Consider the following 18,968-nt stretch of genomic DNA (forward strand, 5'->3'; position numbering starts at 1 on the left):
TAGATAGATAGATAGATAGATAGATAGATAGATGGAGAGATGGATGGTTGGTTGGTGGAATGGATGGATGAATGGGTGGACAGATGGAAAAACAGACAGATAGACAGACAGACAGACAGACAGATAGATAGATAGATAGATAGATAGATAGATAGATAGATAGATAGATAGATAGATGGAGAGATGGATGGATGGATGGATAAATGGATGGATAGGTAGATGGATAGATAGATGATCAATGGATAAATAGATAGATGCTGGATGGATGGTTAGAGAGACAGACACATGGACAGATGGAGGGATAGATAGCTGGAATCATACATACATATGTTTGTGAATATGTGTTTTTTAGGTAAATGTTTATATATGTCTGGGTTAGCATTTCAAAACTGATATTCTCAAACATGATAATAAAAAACCAAAATTAAATTGTTTTCTGTCTAACTGGAGGTTGGCATATACCTATACCCAGGATGGTATCATCCACACTTCTACTTCTAGGAGACAGGAGAATTGGTGCATGAATGAACATTTGCTATTGGCCAGTAAGATTGTAAGCTTAAAAAGGTAGAGAATGTCTTCTCCCTCTTCTGTCCCTCAGCACTTAGCAAACTGCCTGGCATATAGTAAACATTTAATAAATCAATGTTTGTTTGTTGATTGACAGACACTACAGCTTTCCCCTCCCCTCTATTGGATGCATGGTTTGAACTATCTGCATCTTCAAAACTTCCTGACTTGAGCACTGTAAATTTTGTTTCCCTCTTTTGCATTGGAGGAAGATATACAGCTAACACCATTTGGTAAGGTAAGAGACCCCACACTTTGGGCCATGAGTACCCAAGGAATGGGCCTATAAACTAGACATTTTCCTTAGTCTTCATCCATTTTAAGTATAAAGGAAAGATCTAACCTAGGAGCTCAAACTGTCAGAACCCAGATTTCTAGAAATCCAGGCTGGGTGGGACACTAGCTTTGAACCTGGACTTGAAAAAACTAAGGCTATGTAAGAACTATGTAAGAACTAAAATGGGAGCCTAATCTCCTTGGGGTGAGGAGGACAGAGTTAAACTCTGCAGAATTTAGGGGAAATGCTTGAATCTTTGTCTTTGAAATATCTTTTAAGTAACTATAGCTTTATAAAAGTTAATTTGATGTTAAATGGCTAAAAGGAACCTGATTACTAGGCACAAAGCTCCTGAAATGGGAGTCAGGGAGTTGTACAATTGGTGGTTGCTCAAGTCTGATGACAGTAAAGAATGACACCCCAACCCCATCCCTGAATAGGAATAAAATGCAAGAAACCACTTGGAGAAAGTGGGGTCAAAGCAAAACATGTTGCATATGCATCACAAGGACTGAGTGAGCTATTTAATTTCATTATTTTCAAACATTCAAAGGAAGACTTTAAAAGACTTTCCCTTTCTGACCTTAGTTATTAGTGTCACTATGTTGTTGTTCAGTCATTTGTGAGTCATGTTCAACTCTTTATGACCCCATTTGGGATTGGATTTTCTTGGCAAAGATACTGGAGTGTTTTGCCATTTCCTCCTCTAGTTCATTTTACAGATAAGGAAAAGGAAACAACCAGGGTTAAGTGACTTACCCAAAGTCACACAACCAGTAAGTGTTTGAGGTCAGACTTCACCACAGAAAGATGAATCTCTTCTTGACTGCAAACCTGACACTCTATCAACTATACCACCCAGCTGTCTATTGCCATTACTATCTCTTCTCTATCACAGACTACCCTTCTGTCTGTAGGACACAAACTGTTCTAAAAACTCCTTTTTTATTGTTGTTTTTATAGATCTTGAACAATGCTTGCCACATAGAAGGTTTTCAATAGATACTTGATGAATTGTATTGGGTTTCTCTTTGGTAAATGGAGAAAACTTTGACTTCTACCTTCCTTAAATGTTGTATATATTTCAATATCAAGTATCTTTTGATGACAATGGCTACCACCACATAGTGCCTGATCTTTGAACAAATGCTGTAAAATTAAAAATTGTTAAATGAAAACCCATTCTGGGAGGGCAGCATTCTCACAGAAGAAGAATACTGTCCCATCAATCAACTGAAAATGTTGATTTTTTTTTTTATGATTCCTAGTAGTTTTCAGCAACATTAAGAAATGCTCTTTTAGGGCTTTTCAGATAATATTGTCCAACCTAATTTGCATTTTTAAAAAATATTAATTCACAGCTTTGTTAATTAATCCTCTCTTACAATTTCCTGTAAGTGGGAATGGAGTCAGTTAGATAGAGAGACAGAGGTCAATGCTCCTGAATTTCAGTTCTGAGTGATAAGTTCAATGTGACAATGACTTTGAATAGATTAACTACAACCTCATCAAGGACTTTCATTTTGAAATGTAATACTATCAGGAAAAAGAAAAATACAGAAGTTTATGATAGAATCATCTTAGTTTCAATCAATATACTTATGGAAATTTTTTTAATCTACCTGTTGCTAGCTAGCTAGGAATTTTAGAATTAAGACTAAATCCAAACTCAGAGTTAATATCTATTTCCGACTTATGAATTCCCATACAAAAAAAAAAGCTAGATAAGTGAAATATTTGGGAGGATCTCATGGACAAAAATGTAGCCAAAATAAATAATCATATATTGACCATTAAAAATTGCTGATCACAAAGCTATTTAGCTTCTTGTTAACAGATGGTGAAAGATAATTTCATTATGCTAAAAGTTTTGGAAAACCAGGATTTTAAAACACCATGAAAGGTATCAGTGTCACCTACTTAGCCACTGAGGACTTTGTTTTGCTATTTTTGGCTAAAGCCAAAAGGAATGCAAATTCAAAAACAAAAATAATATTGTGTATCTTTTCACAGGGAAAATGGGAAACTACTGTAATTTTAATTTATACACACTGAAAGACCTTCTCTGAAAAAGCAAGATGTTGGGACCAAAAAAAAATGCCATTAGAAACAATTGATGTTATAGGAAGCAATATACTAGGACAAAGGACAAAATACCTTTACAAATAAGAAAATGAGTGAAAGATTGATTGGGGATGTCTGCATATTTACCAATGGCAGAGAAGTAAAACCACAAATATTGATTTTAGGATATGACCTCTAGACAGCTCCTTGACTAATCACTTATCAGTCAATAAATAAGTTGGGTATGTTTCAGCTCCAAATTTAAAGGTATATGCAGTAGAATTAGAATGTTACCCTTTTCCCACAAGTACTGAGGATGGTGATTGCTTAGGATATACTGGTGGAGGGAGAGGGGGCAGTGAGAATGGCCCACAATCTCTTGGATGAGGTTGGTAATGAGCAAAGATTTTTGATAATTTCATCTGAATTTGAAAAATGTTCAATTTTTAATAATTTATATGCAATTGCTTAAAAATAAGTAAGAGGAAAATAAGGGGGAGGGCTGAAAGGGATAAAGAGAACATGCATCACAAAATGTCAGAAAACAACTATTTAAAATTGTACCAACATGTAATCTGAGGGAAAAAAAATTTTTTAAATAGAAGAAAACAGAGTCCTTTCTCAGATACTGCCCAATGAAAAGGCATTTTTTTCAGGAAATATGCTCAAAGATTTGAGGAAACTGTATCTTAAGGCAGAATGTATGAGGATGGTTTTGTTTACCATGGAAAACAAAGTAAATCTTACATCCTGAGCAAGCCAGGAATGCAAAGTGAGAAGTCAATGCATTGTCCAAATTAGCATAATATAGTCAGAGAATCACTGTAGATGGGGTCAAAGGAACTGGCTTCCCATCGCTCATTTAACTTCCTGTGTTTGGATTTTCTAATCTACATTTAACCTGTGTGGGCCATTACTCACCATTAACCTTATCCAATCATATTCACCCAGACAGTTAGAGATTGTACTGTGTCTTGAGGAAGTACTGAAAACATACCACTAAGCTCTCTTAAAAAAAAAAAAAACAATTTCTACCACTATCCCTGCTCTGTTCCTCTCCCCAACTTAATTTCCTAATTTAGCTATGGGACAATCAATGATTCTGACTCTGGCAGGAATACAGAATGAAAATCCCTAGTTCCATCAAGCTTGAAGTTCTGCAGTGAAGCTCTGAAGATGATCTGTGTAGACCCAATTAGTGATCCAAGGCATTATAGTGGCAACAGGGGGTGATCTTTTTTCCTGGAGCTTCACCTCTCTCAGGATGGCTGGGCTCTTCTCACCAGTGAAAGTAGTGTGACCACTATGGATTTACCCAGTCCAAATTAGCTCTCTTAACCTCACCTATAAAAAATACCCACCCATTCCCTTTCCCTGTAGTATTTCATTGAGCCCAACCACATAGTCTTGGCATAAGGAAATGATGGTATAAATAGAGCGATAAACACGCATAATACACAGTAATTCCATAGAATTACAGAGGAGAGAAGGGGAAGAAAGGGATAAGCATTTATATAGTGCCTATCATGTTCCCAGGAAATATGCTAAGCATTTTTTACAAATATTATCTCATTTGATCTTCACAAAAACACTAGAAAGTAGATGCTATTATAATCCCCACTCTATCATGGAGGAAGTTAGATGACACAATGGATGGAGTCCTGTGCCTCAGACACTTACCAGCTGTGTGACTCTGGGCAAGTAACTGAACCCTTTGTCCTTATCTGTAAAATGAGTCAGAGAAGGAAACAGTAACCCACTCCTGTATCTTTGCCAAGAAAAACCCAAGTAGCATCACAAAGTGTTAGGCATAACTGAAATGATTGAACAAAACAACAATTGAGGAACTAACTGAGGCAGGTGAAAGTTAAGTAGTTTGCCCAGGGTCACACAACTTAGACATTTGTCTTGGACCATACTTGAATTTGGGTCCTCCTGATTCCACACCCAGTGAGTAGACAGAATACAGAATAATTATCATTACCTTGGATGTCATTTTAAAATTATTAATGTGTACTTTTGTATGAAAGAAAACACACAAAATGTTGTACATATTTTCTTCTTTTGGGCAGAAAATTTCATTTCAAATGAAATTTGAAAATTACATTTCAGTTTGTTTGATCCCCATCCCAAAAGTTCAATTATCTTACTCTTGGAAGGTGGAAAAAAAATATAAGAATGCTATGCAATTCTCAAACGTTATTCAACTTATGGCCTCCAATGTGGAAAGTCAAGAGGTCTGTTCTCAATGCCACTGTTTTTCCTGCTCATAATGTAACAACTGATGCTCTTTCCTAATGGCTTCCTGTCTATTGGTTAAGGTGACCCTTGCCATTCTTCTCATCTTGGTCACTGACAGCAGAAAGCTGAAGAATGGGCAAAGGAGGCCAGATGCAGACCAAAATGTCAAAACTGACACGTTCCCTAGTCTCCCTATGAACTTGTCCCTTTTGTAATCTTCCAGTTCACAAAATGGATTCCTTCCCTCTCAGTCTCTTTCTCTTATTACCTGAACTTGGCTGCTCCCTGAATAATGGGAAGGGGCTGAAAAATGTTCATTGCAAAATGATGAATTTAGGGTCGATGAATTCTAAGTTTTTTTCAAGCCACAAATATATGATTTTATGATATAATGGACTCTGACACTGGAGCAGACCCATGAACCTATGATGCAGGAAGTACTGTGATACCCTGTGAGAGATGTCCATTCACTGGCATTCTGTATCTGGTTGTGATTGGCCTTTAATCTGGGTGGGTGACTTTTTTTTTTCTATTGATTGAAGCTCTAGAACTTTCAATATCTCTCCAAAAGGAAATGGATAAGCCTCTGCTAATGTTCTGTTGGATTTGAATCTGGGGGGAAGGAGAGAGGTAACTCCACAAAGGAGAACCAGGAGATGGTGAAGACCCCCTGAATCCATATCACTTTCTGAGGAATTAGAACTACTTGGACTTTTTGTTAGTTCTTTTCCATTGTAGTTGAGGGAGAAGAGTCTATGACCTTGGGAGTTTCAAGGACAAGAAATACAGGAATGAGATCAAGTCTAGAAGCTAGCCAAGCATTGAGACTTCAAGGAGCACAGATTGATCATTTGGAGTAATTTTCAGGACTCTAAACAACAGAAGCCTTTGGTTGTGATCTGGTGGGACCAATGTTATATGGGAATTTGGCTAAATTGTGAGCTTAATCCTTACCCACTACTAAAGTGGTATAGGGGAGAATTATACCCCTGAGGTATTAGAAAAAATGCCTGCATATTTATTTGTGCTATATCATTTAACTACACATATCTTTATATATGTCACTCCACTCTGCTTTGCACTTGCTGCCACCCTTCCTGGTTTAAACTCCATGGAACAAGATACCCACATACCAGGTATCCCCTGGTATCTCCTCCTCACCCCCTTCTTGTCTCCTCTTATATTTTGTCTCCCTCTTCAGACCATAAGATTCTTTGAGGGCAAGAACTTTCATTTTTAAAACAATTATATTAAATATAATATATCCTCAATTAATGCTAATTGGATTAGAATGGATAGGATGTCTTTATAAAACCAATCAATGATGAATGGTTAAATTGAAATGGGGTTCTGGTCAGTGTCCCCCTAAAATTAGTTAGATTGTCAGCAGCAGAGGTTTGAGCCAATGGCAGAAAAAAATAAAAGGGGTTGCCCATAAGCCCACCAGAATTCATTAGAACCATAAAGGCAGATAGAGCTTGGTTCAGAGAGAGTGGGGCCAGAGTATACATGCTACACTATGAAAAATTTCAGTGAAAGGAAATGCCTAATCAAATGCTTTAGGATTATAGCCATGAAATCAGGAAGAACTATAACACTTCAGCCAGAGTGGGAAAATAGTCATGTCTATTCTCTACCTTCCCATTGTACCACATGATGACTAAAAACATAGCCCACACAGAAGGCTTTGCCTACACTTTGTCTTGGCAGAGCCCAAAAAAAAAGACAGGGCCCACCAGGTGTGGGCTGGCACAAAAGTGAGCAAGACTGGTGTTATAAAGCCTTTAGCCAGAGCAAAGGCAGAGCAGAGGAGAGAATCTGGAACTCTGAAGAGGGCACAGGCATTTTCTGCCCAGGCAGTTTCTTCTCGGGAGGAGACAGGACAGTTGGTGGAATTACTCTCTGGAGTAGGACTGTGTGATCTTCCTTCAAGCAAATTCATCTTCTGGAAGTGGTTGAGATTGCTTAACACTCCACAGGTGGACCGTGTGAGTTAAACCATTATTCCCTTTCCTGTTCCTGGGTGGTTCTGCTACTGCTATGATCTCTACTAGGACTCCTACCAGACTCAAAAGGACACAGGCCATGAGACCATCCTTTGACTCTTGTTCCTGTTACCAAACTTAGTTATAGGAAGTAGACTTATAGGTAGTGAAATCAGTAGTTAGTGGGGTTTAGCACTTTGACCTTAGGTTAAGATCACATCATCCCTATTCCCATCCCTTCTTCCCTTGCCTTAAAATAAACTGTGATTTTGTTATAATCAAAGGTTTTACCCATTATTTTAATATACCTGTTTCACTGGTGACATGCAGGTAGAGGCACAGGAAGGAACTACAGGAGAAGAATACATTATGAATATTAGGTGATGAAGAATGTAAAGAAAACTTGGTGAAAAGGCTGTTTATTGTATCCTAAGACCATTGATTTAAGAGTCAAAAAAGAGATTACTTTGTTATTCACATATGCTCCTTAAAAATACACGTGACTTAACCAAGGTCATGTAGACACAGAAGCAACAGAAGCTAGGTCCAAAGCCAACACTCTGTCCATGTGTAATTGTGATCCAGTTATTCGAGGCAGCTGAAATGGTGGATAGAGCCCTGCACCTGAAATCAGGAATATGACCTTGGTCCCTTACTAGCTGAGCAAATCACTTCATCTCAGTTTACTCCAGTTTCCTCAGCTGTAAATTGGGAACACCAAATGGTACCCATTTGGCAAGGTTGATGTGAGGATTAGATAATATTTGTAAAATGCCTGGCATATGGTAGGCATGCTATAAATACTTATTTTCCCCCTTCCAAAGATATTTGCCTCTTTGTTGTTTCTTGTGTATGATACTCCTCTAAACTCTGGAGTGTTTTTCCTGACCATCTTTTTTTTTGGAGGGGGTGCTGTTCCTGGTGCTAGAATTCTCTTCCTTATCACCTACCAGCTTCCTTCAATTCTCAGTTGATGTTATAGTTTGGGCAAAAAAAAAATGCCTATCCTGATTTTCCTTAACTCTATTGTCTTCCTTCCTTTGATTATCACCAATTTCTCCTAAATTCTCATGTTCCTTGTCTCCCTATTAGACTGTGAGCTCTGTGATAGCATGGACTGTCTTTTATCTTTCTTTGTATCTCCCTCACTTAACCAAGTGCCTGCTATGCTTAATAAATGCTAGCTAGTGAGTGAATATCAAATTGCCTCTAGAATGGCCTCCTATTCAGAGTGTTTCTGTTTGTCTCTTATGTTTTCTCTACAGTTTTTTTTTAATTTTTGTGAACTACCTAATTACCAATGGGTGAAGGCAAAATGCTAAGTAATATCAGTTAGTGACTATCTCAGATTTTCTGAGTAGGGTCTATGAACCTAAGAAGCGAGAAAACCCCAAACCAAACTTTTTGTATTGTAAGGATTATATACAAGTATTATACTTCCAAATTTGAGTCAGAAAATCAGGGGGCCCCACTGCCTGGTCCAGGAATGAATCTGTGGATTATTGGTCTCTTTAAGCCCTCTGTTCATCTGTATATCTAGAGAATCAATAATAAGAGCAACAACAACAACAACAACAGTCACAATAATAGCTAACAATTACATAGTGCTTACTATGTGCCAGGCATTGTGCTTTGCACTTTTATTATTTCATTTGATCCATACAATACTCCTAGGAAGTAGGTGCTATCAATATCCCCTTCTTGTAAAAGAGGAAACTGAGGCAAACAGAGGTTAAGAGACTTCTCTGGGGTCACATAGCTAATAAGGACACAAGACCAGATTTGAATTCAGGTATTTCTGACTCCAGGATTCCTCATTAGGTACAACAAAAAAGATCTATCCTTGAAGACAACATTTACCTGTTTGGTTATATATTACATTGTAGGTCTAATAGCCAACTTAAACACATTGAAACAACTGAAAACTTTTCTGGGACATATAATTATCGTCAATCTGTTTTTGAGACCCTAGGCAAGTCACTTATGAGGTCATAGGACTTCAGTTTCATAATCCATAAAATGAGGTTGGACTATATGATCTCTAAAGTCCTATGCAGTGATAAAAATCCTCTGCTCCTGTGACAGTTATAACTTGAGAACAATCTTTCACAGCCAAAAAAGGTGCCAAGTAATAAGTCTGTCACTCTACCCAGAGACAGACCACATGCTGAAAACAGCTGCAAAAGGAGACACAAAGAACATTACCATGCCATTTCTCTCTCACATTTTTGTTCTTTTCATTTATTTTGTTTTTTTTACAACAAATGCTGTTTATTTTAGATGATAAAAGCATTGTCTAATGAAAAATGGTGTAAATGGTGAAATGAAAACAAATGAGGATGTAATTAATTACTACAATGAAATAATTAACAACTCAATTCTGACACAAAACCTTTAACCAAATAAGAGATAGCATAATGAGGAAGAAGCAGTCTGGCCTTTTGGGTATCTTCCTCAGATGTAGGAAGGGCAGAGTAGATAAGACTATCAGGCCTGGAGTCAGGAAAATTCAATTTTATGATCTCAAATCCAATCTCAGATACTCAATAACTGTGTGACTCTGGGCAAGTCACTTCATCTTATTTGCCTTGGTTTCCTTATCTGTAAAAAGAGCAGAAGGAAATGCCAACCACTCCAGTATCTTTGCCTAGAGAACCTCAACTGGGGTCATGAAGAGTCAGACAGGGCTAAAAAATTGGTTGAACAAAAGCAACCATTTGGTAATCCTGTATTTTAGGGAGTAATCAGCATTTGGAAGTGGTAGGCAGGCATCAAGTTGAGCTCCCTAGAACTTTTCTGCAGCAAAACAAATAATAATAACAATATCCCACATTTACATAGTCTTCTAAGATTTATAAAACTCATCACAACTACCCTGGAAGTTGTTTAGGATAAATATGATCTCTTTTTAACATATGGAGAAACTGAGGCAAAGCTAAATTAAGTGACTTCTGCAAAGTAACAAAGTTTTTGCTAATCAGACAGAACTGTTCAACCAAGATCTTTTTTCCTTCTAGTCCAAAGTTCTTCCCCACAAATTCTAATATGCTAATTTGTATAAAGTTCTTTCCTTCTAATTCCAAATGAACTGTGATTAACTGAGAAAATGAAAATAGTTCAGTCATCATTAAGTATTATAGACTTTTTGTAAAATTTCTGTTAATTAAAAAAGCAAGACTGGACCATCATTGACCTATCTTTTCTCTGGTATAATTTGTGCCATGATTCCATACTCCCCACCATCCTTTTCATACTTGTGACTTTGCTTGTCAGAAGAACATTAACATTTTGATTTTCTCAGAGCTCTATTTTTATTATATCTGACAACATCTACAAGTAATAGAGGAGACTGATTAGTCAAAATAACAGCTAGTGAGGCAAGAGGCAGTGATGAGAGGGAGAGGAGAGGAAGGGGAAGGAGACTGGTGACAGGCCAGGAAACAACTGGTTAAAATAGTAGCTTTCATTTGCTTGTAGAAAACAAGCCTGGAAGCAAGCCTGGTAGATGTTTCACATCAGGCTATCCCTCAGACACCTGACAAACAGGAAATAGAGAATGGGTTTAACATAGCAGCATCCCTGATCCTCCTTGCTTCAATGAAGAGCAAAATTAGCTTTTCATTCCTTCCACTTTCCCATGCTATGTGTGAGCAAAGAAAGAGGATTTGCTTACCAACACAATTGTCTACCACGGAAAAAATGCTTCTGAAACATATTTGTCAGTTCTCTAGGACAAAAGGGAATCCAGGCTACCTGGCTGTCCTAGCCAACCTCACCATTGCTTTACCTTGACAACTAGATCTTTTATGTAGGTTTTTCCTAATAAATTTCTCTTTTTACTATAAAAATTTAAAGCTATCCCTATTATTAAAAATACCTTCATTTAAAAGTTTTCCCCTAAGGAGAAAAATAATAAAAGAATACAAATTCTCTTTAGCCTAAAAAAGCCAAAAACAATGAATGATTTGAGCAGTCATAAATGAATGATTTGAGCAGTCATAAAGAATTCTGGACCAAAATAGCCAAGAATCTGCTAATAGTCAATGTACTAGGAAAGAAATATAAAGTGAAATTTTGATTTTTTAAAATATTTTAAATGATGGAAATTCTCCTCTCTGAACACCCCAAATTTGCAATGTTATCTTTTTTCAGGCCCAGTAATAAATGATGACATTTGCTTCCTTTGCCCCTCTCTTTCCAGCCTTCCCCCCGACTTTACATTTTTTTAAAAAGGTCAATGTTAGGGGTAGCTTGGTGGCTCAGTGGATTGAGAGCCAGATATAGAGACAGGTGTTTTTAGATTAAAATCCTAGCTGTGTGACCCTGGGCAAGTCACTTAACCCCAATTGCCTAGCCCTTATCCTACTTCTGCCATGGAAATAATATTCATATTGATTATAAAACAGAAAGTATGATATTTTTTTAAAAAGGCACTATTGATAAGCCAGTTAATTTTTTAAAAACATGGAAATACCTATGTGAAATTATGAAGAGTGAAAAGAGCAGAACCAAGAGAATATTATATGCAGCAACAGAAATATTGTTTGAAGAATGATTTGTGTATGTCCACCTCCAGAGAAAGAATTGACTAAAAGGCAACTGCTGCCCTTATGAACTAGTGAGGAAGACAATTATAATTCAGTTTAATGTAATCTTTACAAATATATACAAACTATATACCAGATAAATATGAAATAATTAAGAGAAGGAACATAATAAAGAGGTTCCTGTAAAGGAAAGGATTTATTCTTGGACTTAAAGAAAGTCACAGAAATAAGTAGGCAGAGTTTGACAAGTGGAGGCATCTTTTAGTCATGGTGGGTTTCTGGAGAAATGCCCAGAGTCAAGAGATGGAATATGTTTAGGACTTGTTTGTGGAACAGCCATGAGATTAGTGTTACTGGATCAAAGAGTAACTATCCAGAATGAAGACATAAGACTGGAAAGTAGGAGGGAGTAAGGTTAGGAAGGACTTTGAATGCCAAATAGCATCCTTGCATTTGATCCTGGAGGTGATAGAGAGTCACTGGGGGATGCTTTTTGGAGTAGAGAGGTGACACGATCAGTCCTGTAATTGAAGAAAATCACTTTGATAGCTGAATGGAGAATGGACTGGAGTCGGCAGACCCAATGGCTGCTCCAGCAGATGTAAGGTTCAAAGGATTCCATCAGGATGGTTGCAGTGTCAGAAGAGAGAAGTGGGGATTTACTAGAGATATTCCAAAGAGAAAATCAGCAGGCCTTGGCAAGAGATTGGATAGGTGAGGTGAGAGACCCTGAAAAATCCAGGATGTCCTCTTGTGTATGAGCCAGAGAGACTGGGAGTGCTTTATAGTTTACAAAGCTTTTATATACATGATCATATGAGCCTAAAAGATAAAATTAAAAAAAAATTATTATGTAGGTACTATCATTTTCCTATTTTTTTTTACAGGTGAGAAAACTAACACAGAGACTATCATTTACTTAATGTCTAAGATTTCTCCAGCTTGAACTCTAATCTTTTAAAGAGAGAATGAAGAGATCGAGAATATATGAAAGTACAAAAACTTATCCCAATTGGCCATAAGAATCACAGATATTGGAGGGGGGTTACTGTAACCAAATGAATAATTCTTACTCTGTCAGAAGGAAAAATTGAGAGAACTGTGAGAAAAGAATACATAGTAACCACTCAGAAAGATGTTTAAAATTGATTTGAAAAACATTTACACCTTCTATCACTTCTTGTAAGAGAATCAGGTCGTGGTCAATTTTAATGTGACCACAGAATGTCACTGTTGTCTATTCAAAATGCAGTGCTAATCAATTCTAAGACATGGCTTCTATCACTTTTCATTCTGAGACACACAATTAGATTTCAGGGGCTACTATTGTGAATAATACCACTGGCTGCTTTTGTACGTAGGGTACTTACTCCCCTACCACATCACCTATTTCTGAAGAGATATGGCCTATATAACACAAAAATACCATCTCTGAGTATTATTCAGACATGAGTTTTGTCACTCTAAATTATGACTTAATTTTTTTTAATTAAATGATGTATTGAAGGCAAACACCATCTAAAAAGCATTCAGAGTACATACAGTGAGTGAAAATTGGAGGTCATATTTTAAAAGACAGGTGAGATCATGTTATCTGTATTCCCTGAAGTCCTCATTTACCAGAAAAGGTATCAGACTGGTAAAGGGTAAATCTTGCCTTAGCCTTATGTGCAAATTCCTTTGTGTTCTTACTGCAAAAGAATTCTGAGCAGGGTCCAGATGGAATCCACTCCTAATCTTCACCCAGAATCCTTCAACTCGTCTAAAAGAATCCATTTAAATGAGGTTATAATGGCTAAATGAAGACCATTTCTGTATCGTGTTTGACTCCTTTAGTTGCTTCTTATTTTGTAAAAGAAATGATTAAAATAATGTTAAAATTCTCCCTTTTCTTTTTGGTATAACTATTCTGTATAGCAAATTGGAATTATGCAAAAAACACACACACACACACAACTAAAATGCCCATATTCTGTAATTCAGACAGACGTGAGTATAGTCTACAAAAAGACCAATCACACACCAAAAATAGTCCTAGATATAACAAAACATTTACAGCATTATGTTTTTTTGTAGAAGCAAAAAACTGGAAACAAAGTGAATGCTAATTACATAGGGAATGGCTAAATATACTGTGGAACATAAACATAATTGAATATTGTTTATGTAGTAAAGAAACATGGAGCATGATAAAAATAGAGAAGCTTAGAAAGACTTTCATGAACTGATAGGAAGTAAGAAGAGTTGAGAAAATATATTCACTGTAAATAGAAACAATGACAACTACAAAACAATTCTTAAAAAGTTATGCAAAATTGTAAAGAACAAGATTGGCTGCAAAGAACGGGAGAGTACAACCATCGCCTCAGTGTACACACAAGGCAATCAGAAGCTTGTATTCTGGGGCCAGCTAGGTAGCTCAGTGGATTGAAAGCCAGGCCTAGAGACAGGAGGTCCTAGGTTCAAATCTGGCCTCAGACACTTTCCAGTTGTGTGACCCTGGACAAGTCACTTGATCTCCCACTGCCTAGCCCTTACCACTCTTCTGCCTTGGAACCAATACACAGTCTTGATTCCAAGATGGAAGGTGAGGATTTAAAAGAAGAAGAATCATGAAGAAGAAGAAGCTTGTATTCTGTGAGGATAGGCAAAAACCTGTGGAATTGGGCCCCTTGGTTCTGACTCAGGAGGAGGGGGGAAAAAAGTACACAAGATTCAAAGATACAAAGTGTTTTTCTTTTAAAATGCTAGTAAAACAAAGGAAGCCACTAGAGGTGAAAAAATCTTTTGCATTTTTTTAAAAAAGCATTAAGTTGCTGAGGTGTAAATCCAAGGAACAGGTATTTCAGCTGGCTTCCCTCTGATGAAAAAGCAGGTAGCCCATACTTCCCTACTGGTACAGCTCTAGCTAATGGGCAGGTTTTAAGTAGCAGCAATTAGAACAAGCATTAATTAAGGAATTAAATGTATCTTAATCACTAAATACTTGACAATTTAAGTTTTAATGAACAGTAATTAACCTGCAATTACCTGTATTACATGCAGGCTACCATTGTGATTTGTAGAGTAGCATACACAGTAACTTGCCATATATAGTAAGTAGAAGCTGCATAAATGACTAAGGGTTGGGAGAACACCTCTATGCAGCAGCTGAGAAATCGTTTTAAATTCTGTTTAGAGGCTAATGGAAATAAGGAGAGGTGAAAGATAATGAAAGCAATAGAAGCCAAAGAAAACACGTTGTTTATCAAAAATAAAGGTGGCACTTGCCTTTGTTTGTATTGAAAACTAACCAAAATAAAATGCTTCTAAAGTTTAGACTTTAACCAAAATGGCAAAGTATTCCATTTTGATAAATCATAGTTGATCAAATTTTATGACATTTGCTCAAATGATTAATTTAAATGACAGAAATAAAACACTTGCTACATAGGTTCTGGTTATAGAAACCAAAAGTTTATGTTTTCCAGCATCCTGCATATTTAAGTTCATTATTTAGTAAAACAGATGCAAAGCAGTATTCTAGATGTTCATTGCTCAGGGTTCAATTATTCTGACTCTTTGTGATTCCCTTCAAGGTTTTCCTGACTATACTAACTCAAAGTAGAACACAGTAACTGTTATCCTGTAATTTTCTGGCATGGAATGACTAGAAAAACTCAAAAAGAGAGAGATTCTCTCCTTTCTTCAATATGTTTGAAATGAATTAGGGTCTGGCCCTCTCATTCCTGTTTTATTAGTAAATGCTTAAAACTCTGGCAAGTTTGATCAAGATGATCTCTAATGCTTCTTTGATCCTTATAATCCTACATTTGAGTTATTCTCAGTTAGAATTAGAGTTATGTTGGAGTCAGCTAATATAATGGAAGAGATTATTAAATTTTCAGAGTGGTCACTTATACCTCAGAAATCGGCAAGGGTTATTTGATTTATTGTTTCAATGATTGTATAGACTTTTAAAAAAGTGTTGGAGAATCTTAATTATATGGTTTAAATATAAAAGTATACATCTACCAGATCACCTCAAGTTATAGTAGTTTCTCTTACTGGAAGGGCAATGGGGAATGAGGCCAGCTAGGTGAAAAAGTGGAGAAATTGCTAGGATGAGAGTAAGAAAGATTCAACTTCAAGAGTTTAAATCCAGGCTCAGACATTTACTAAATCTGTGACCTTGGGCAAGTCACTTACCCCTGTTTGCCTTAGTTATCTCATCTATAAAATGAGCAGGAAAGGGAAATGATAAAGTACCCCAGTATCTACCAAGAAAACCCCAAATGCTGTCATGACATCAGACATGACTGAAGAACAGTAACAAAAGTCGTATAATGGAAAAAAAAAAGTACCGAATGTGGAGTCAGAACTTGATTCAGACACTACCACTGTGTGGCCCCTTTACCTTTCTGGGTCTCAGTTTCTTCAAACATAAAATAAATACTAAATGGACTCAATAATACCTTCAAGTTCTGGAGCTTTGATCATAGCTATACATTTTCCTTTTGCACTGGTGTATTATATTTTGATTCCAGAATTGTAGAAAAGTAAAGACTGTTGGACCTGGAATATGGAAGACTTGAGTTCATATCCCATCTCACATAGTAGCTGTTTTATTCTAAGCAAATCACTGCACCTCTGTCTTCCTTGATTTCCTCATCTGTAATATTAGGATAATAATAGCACCTACTTCTAAGGGTTGTTGCAAAAATCAAATGTGAAAATATCCATACTTAGCAACCTAAAAGCACTATAAAGATGCTATTATTAATAATAATTTTATTATTTTTCCATATATTTACAACCCAGTGCTTAAGGTAGCAATTTCTTTTCCATATTCATAAGTCTACCTATTTAATAGAAGATGGCTCTTCACTGTTGTCTTCTGAGATTTGTGAACAAGCCCACATTCCAATATAATCATTTATTTTATAGAATCCAGTGATCAAGTTAGATATGACAAAAATCACATCAGAGCTCTAAATATTCATATTTAAGTGCACTAATAAGTATTACTAATAATCTATCTGCTAAAGTGAGAAATTTTTAAGTAAATCAAATAGCTAGAATGAAAATGAAATCTTACTAACAACCTTCACCAAAGTTAGAGCCAAATGTTTTGTTTTTATTTTTTATTTTTTCATTTTCACAGGAGATTTGACCTGATTTCAAGGACATTTCTACATGTAATCTAAGGCTAAATCAAGTTCCATTACTCCTCTACATTACTTTATCTTTTAAAATCTGATCTTTCCTACTTGTCAAGAAGTTGAGAAATGTAGATTGAAGCATACCATTCTTCACTTTATTTCCACCATTAATTTTCTTTTTCTAGAGTAAGAGATAGGTGTCTTTTTTCACAATATATAATGAACAGGGAAACATATTATATGATAATACATATGCAACCTATACCTGCTGTCTTATGGAGGAAGAAAATACAGATTGTAAAATGTCAGAAAATGATTATTAAAAATTGTGTTGACATGTAATCTGGAAAAAATTAAAAATTAAAATGGAAAGAAAGAAATTGAGCCATCCCTTTAGCACATTTGACTTTCACAGCTAGATGCGGAAAGCATTTTTGAAAGAAAAAAAATGAAATGGTTCAATTTGGATTATATCCCAGCTTACTTAAACTAATAGATATTTTTAAAATTAAGCCATTAACTGTCATTTAGCAGTCTTTAGAGCCAAGGTTATCAGAGTTAAGTAGGATGAAAGTCCCCTACAGTTTTAATAACTGTAGGCTTAAGTGAATATTGTGTGGCCCACTGAGCTTGGCTATGAAGGAATAAGAACTGGAATTGAAACCAGAAGACCTACATTTAAATTCCCATTCTACTACTCATTACTCGCTTTTAATTCTTGGGCAAACCTCTCCATTTTTCTGAACCTCAATTTCCTGAGGTTGGATTAGTTGACCTCTAAAAATTCTAAAGCTATGATCTTTTCATTTCCAGCCAGGTGATAGAATAGATAAGAGTTCTGAACCTGTAGTCTGGAAGACTCATCTTTCTGAGTTAGAATCTGGCCTCAGACACTAACTAGCTACATGACCCTGGCAAGTCACTTACTCTTGTTTGCCTTAGTTTCCTCAACTGTCAAATGAGCAGGAGAAGGGAATGGCAAACCACTCCAGTATCTATTCCAAGAAAAACTTAAATGGGGGCACAAGAAGTTAGACCTAGCTGAAATGACTAAATAACAATTCACTTCCATTAGAAAACAAATAGAAAAGGATTTGAGACATTGTATGTGATGGAAATAATTTGGTAAATTATAATATAAATAATAATAAGTAAAAATAAATAATATACAGTATTTTAAATATATAATGCATTACATTATTGTTGTTATGATTTAATTGTCTCCAATGCTATGTAATCCCATAGACTTTTCTCCAATCGAGATTTCTCGACAAAAATATTGGAATGGTTTGCCATTTCCTTCTCCAGCATTTCCTCATTTTACCATTGAGGAACTGAGTTAAATAAAAGGTTAAGTGACTTGCTGAGGGTCACATAGCTAGTGTCTATCTAAGTCATTTGACTCAGATCTTCCTGACTCTAGGCTGGGTGCTCTTTCCACTACATCAGATATTTGCTCCTTTAATATTATAGGAAAGTATAATATAATATAAATAGGATATGATAGAATAGAATAGAATAATATAAAATAAATGACAGAGTATTTTTCCATACTCTTTCCGGCTGCCTCCCTACCTCTCGCTTTAGAAAAACATCAGGTCTCTCTCAAATGATTAGTGTCTTAGTTAATCCTGAGAAATAGTCTAAGAAAACAAAGCTTCTCTTAGTAGTATCTTTAACAATATATCCTATAGACAAGGTACTATGACTTCGTATACTTTAGCCTGAAAAAATACCACCCCCAAAGTAAGGGGTAACTGAGGCTTTTCGAAATAGATTATCTTTTAGATTGAAAGTAACAACATTTCTTAATTAACCAATCGACAAGCATTTCTACTGTAAATAACAAGTGAAGTATATATACCTGATAAAAGTTGGGCCAGAAGGTACTAATTGCCAGTTCTGCTCTATTCCAGGTGCCAGTTGGAGCTCCAGATATGTTCCAGATTGGGTTCCCCAAAGGACCATTATTAACTTTTACATAAACATTCAGTAGCCCAGGAAGGGAATGACTCTTGCTGGATACAAAGTAGTGGAAGTCAATGCAATGGGTGTCATTTTCTTTAAGCTGGGGTAAGAGAAGATGGGTCCTTTGTAATTCTGGTCTCCCAGATGTATTAACCAGCATGAAAGAGCCTGTCAA

At 36.2% G+C, this 18,968-nt stretch overlaps 1 protein-coding gene across 10 annotated transcripts in view; it reads right to left on the reverse strand.

The window, feature by feature from the left end:
* The window catches only part of PTPRM (protein tyrosine phosphatase receptor type M), a 1,053,679-nt gene that overhangs the window by 668,354 nt on the left and 366,357 nt on the right, over positions 1-18,968 (reverse strand). For all 10 annotated transcript variants that reach the window (XM_056820784.1, XM_016432809.2, XM_056820785.1 and 7 more), the window contains exon 3: positions 18,690-18,961. In XM_056820784.1, coding sequence (XP_056676762.1) covers positions 18,690-18,961 — 272 coding nt within the window. The remainder of the gene's footprint in view (positions 1-18,689; positions 18,962-18,968) is intronic.

The sequence above is a fragment of the Monodelphis domestica genome, chromosome 3, assembly GCF_027887165.1.
Source record: "Monodelphis domestica isolate mMonDom1 chromosome 3, mMonDom1.pri, whole genome shotgun sequence".
In the NCBI taxonomy this organism is placed as follows: domain Eukaryota; kingdom Metazoa; phylum Chordata; class Mammalia; order Didelphimorphia; family Didelphidae; genus Monodelphis; species Monodelphis domestica.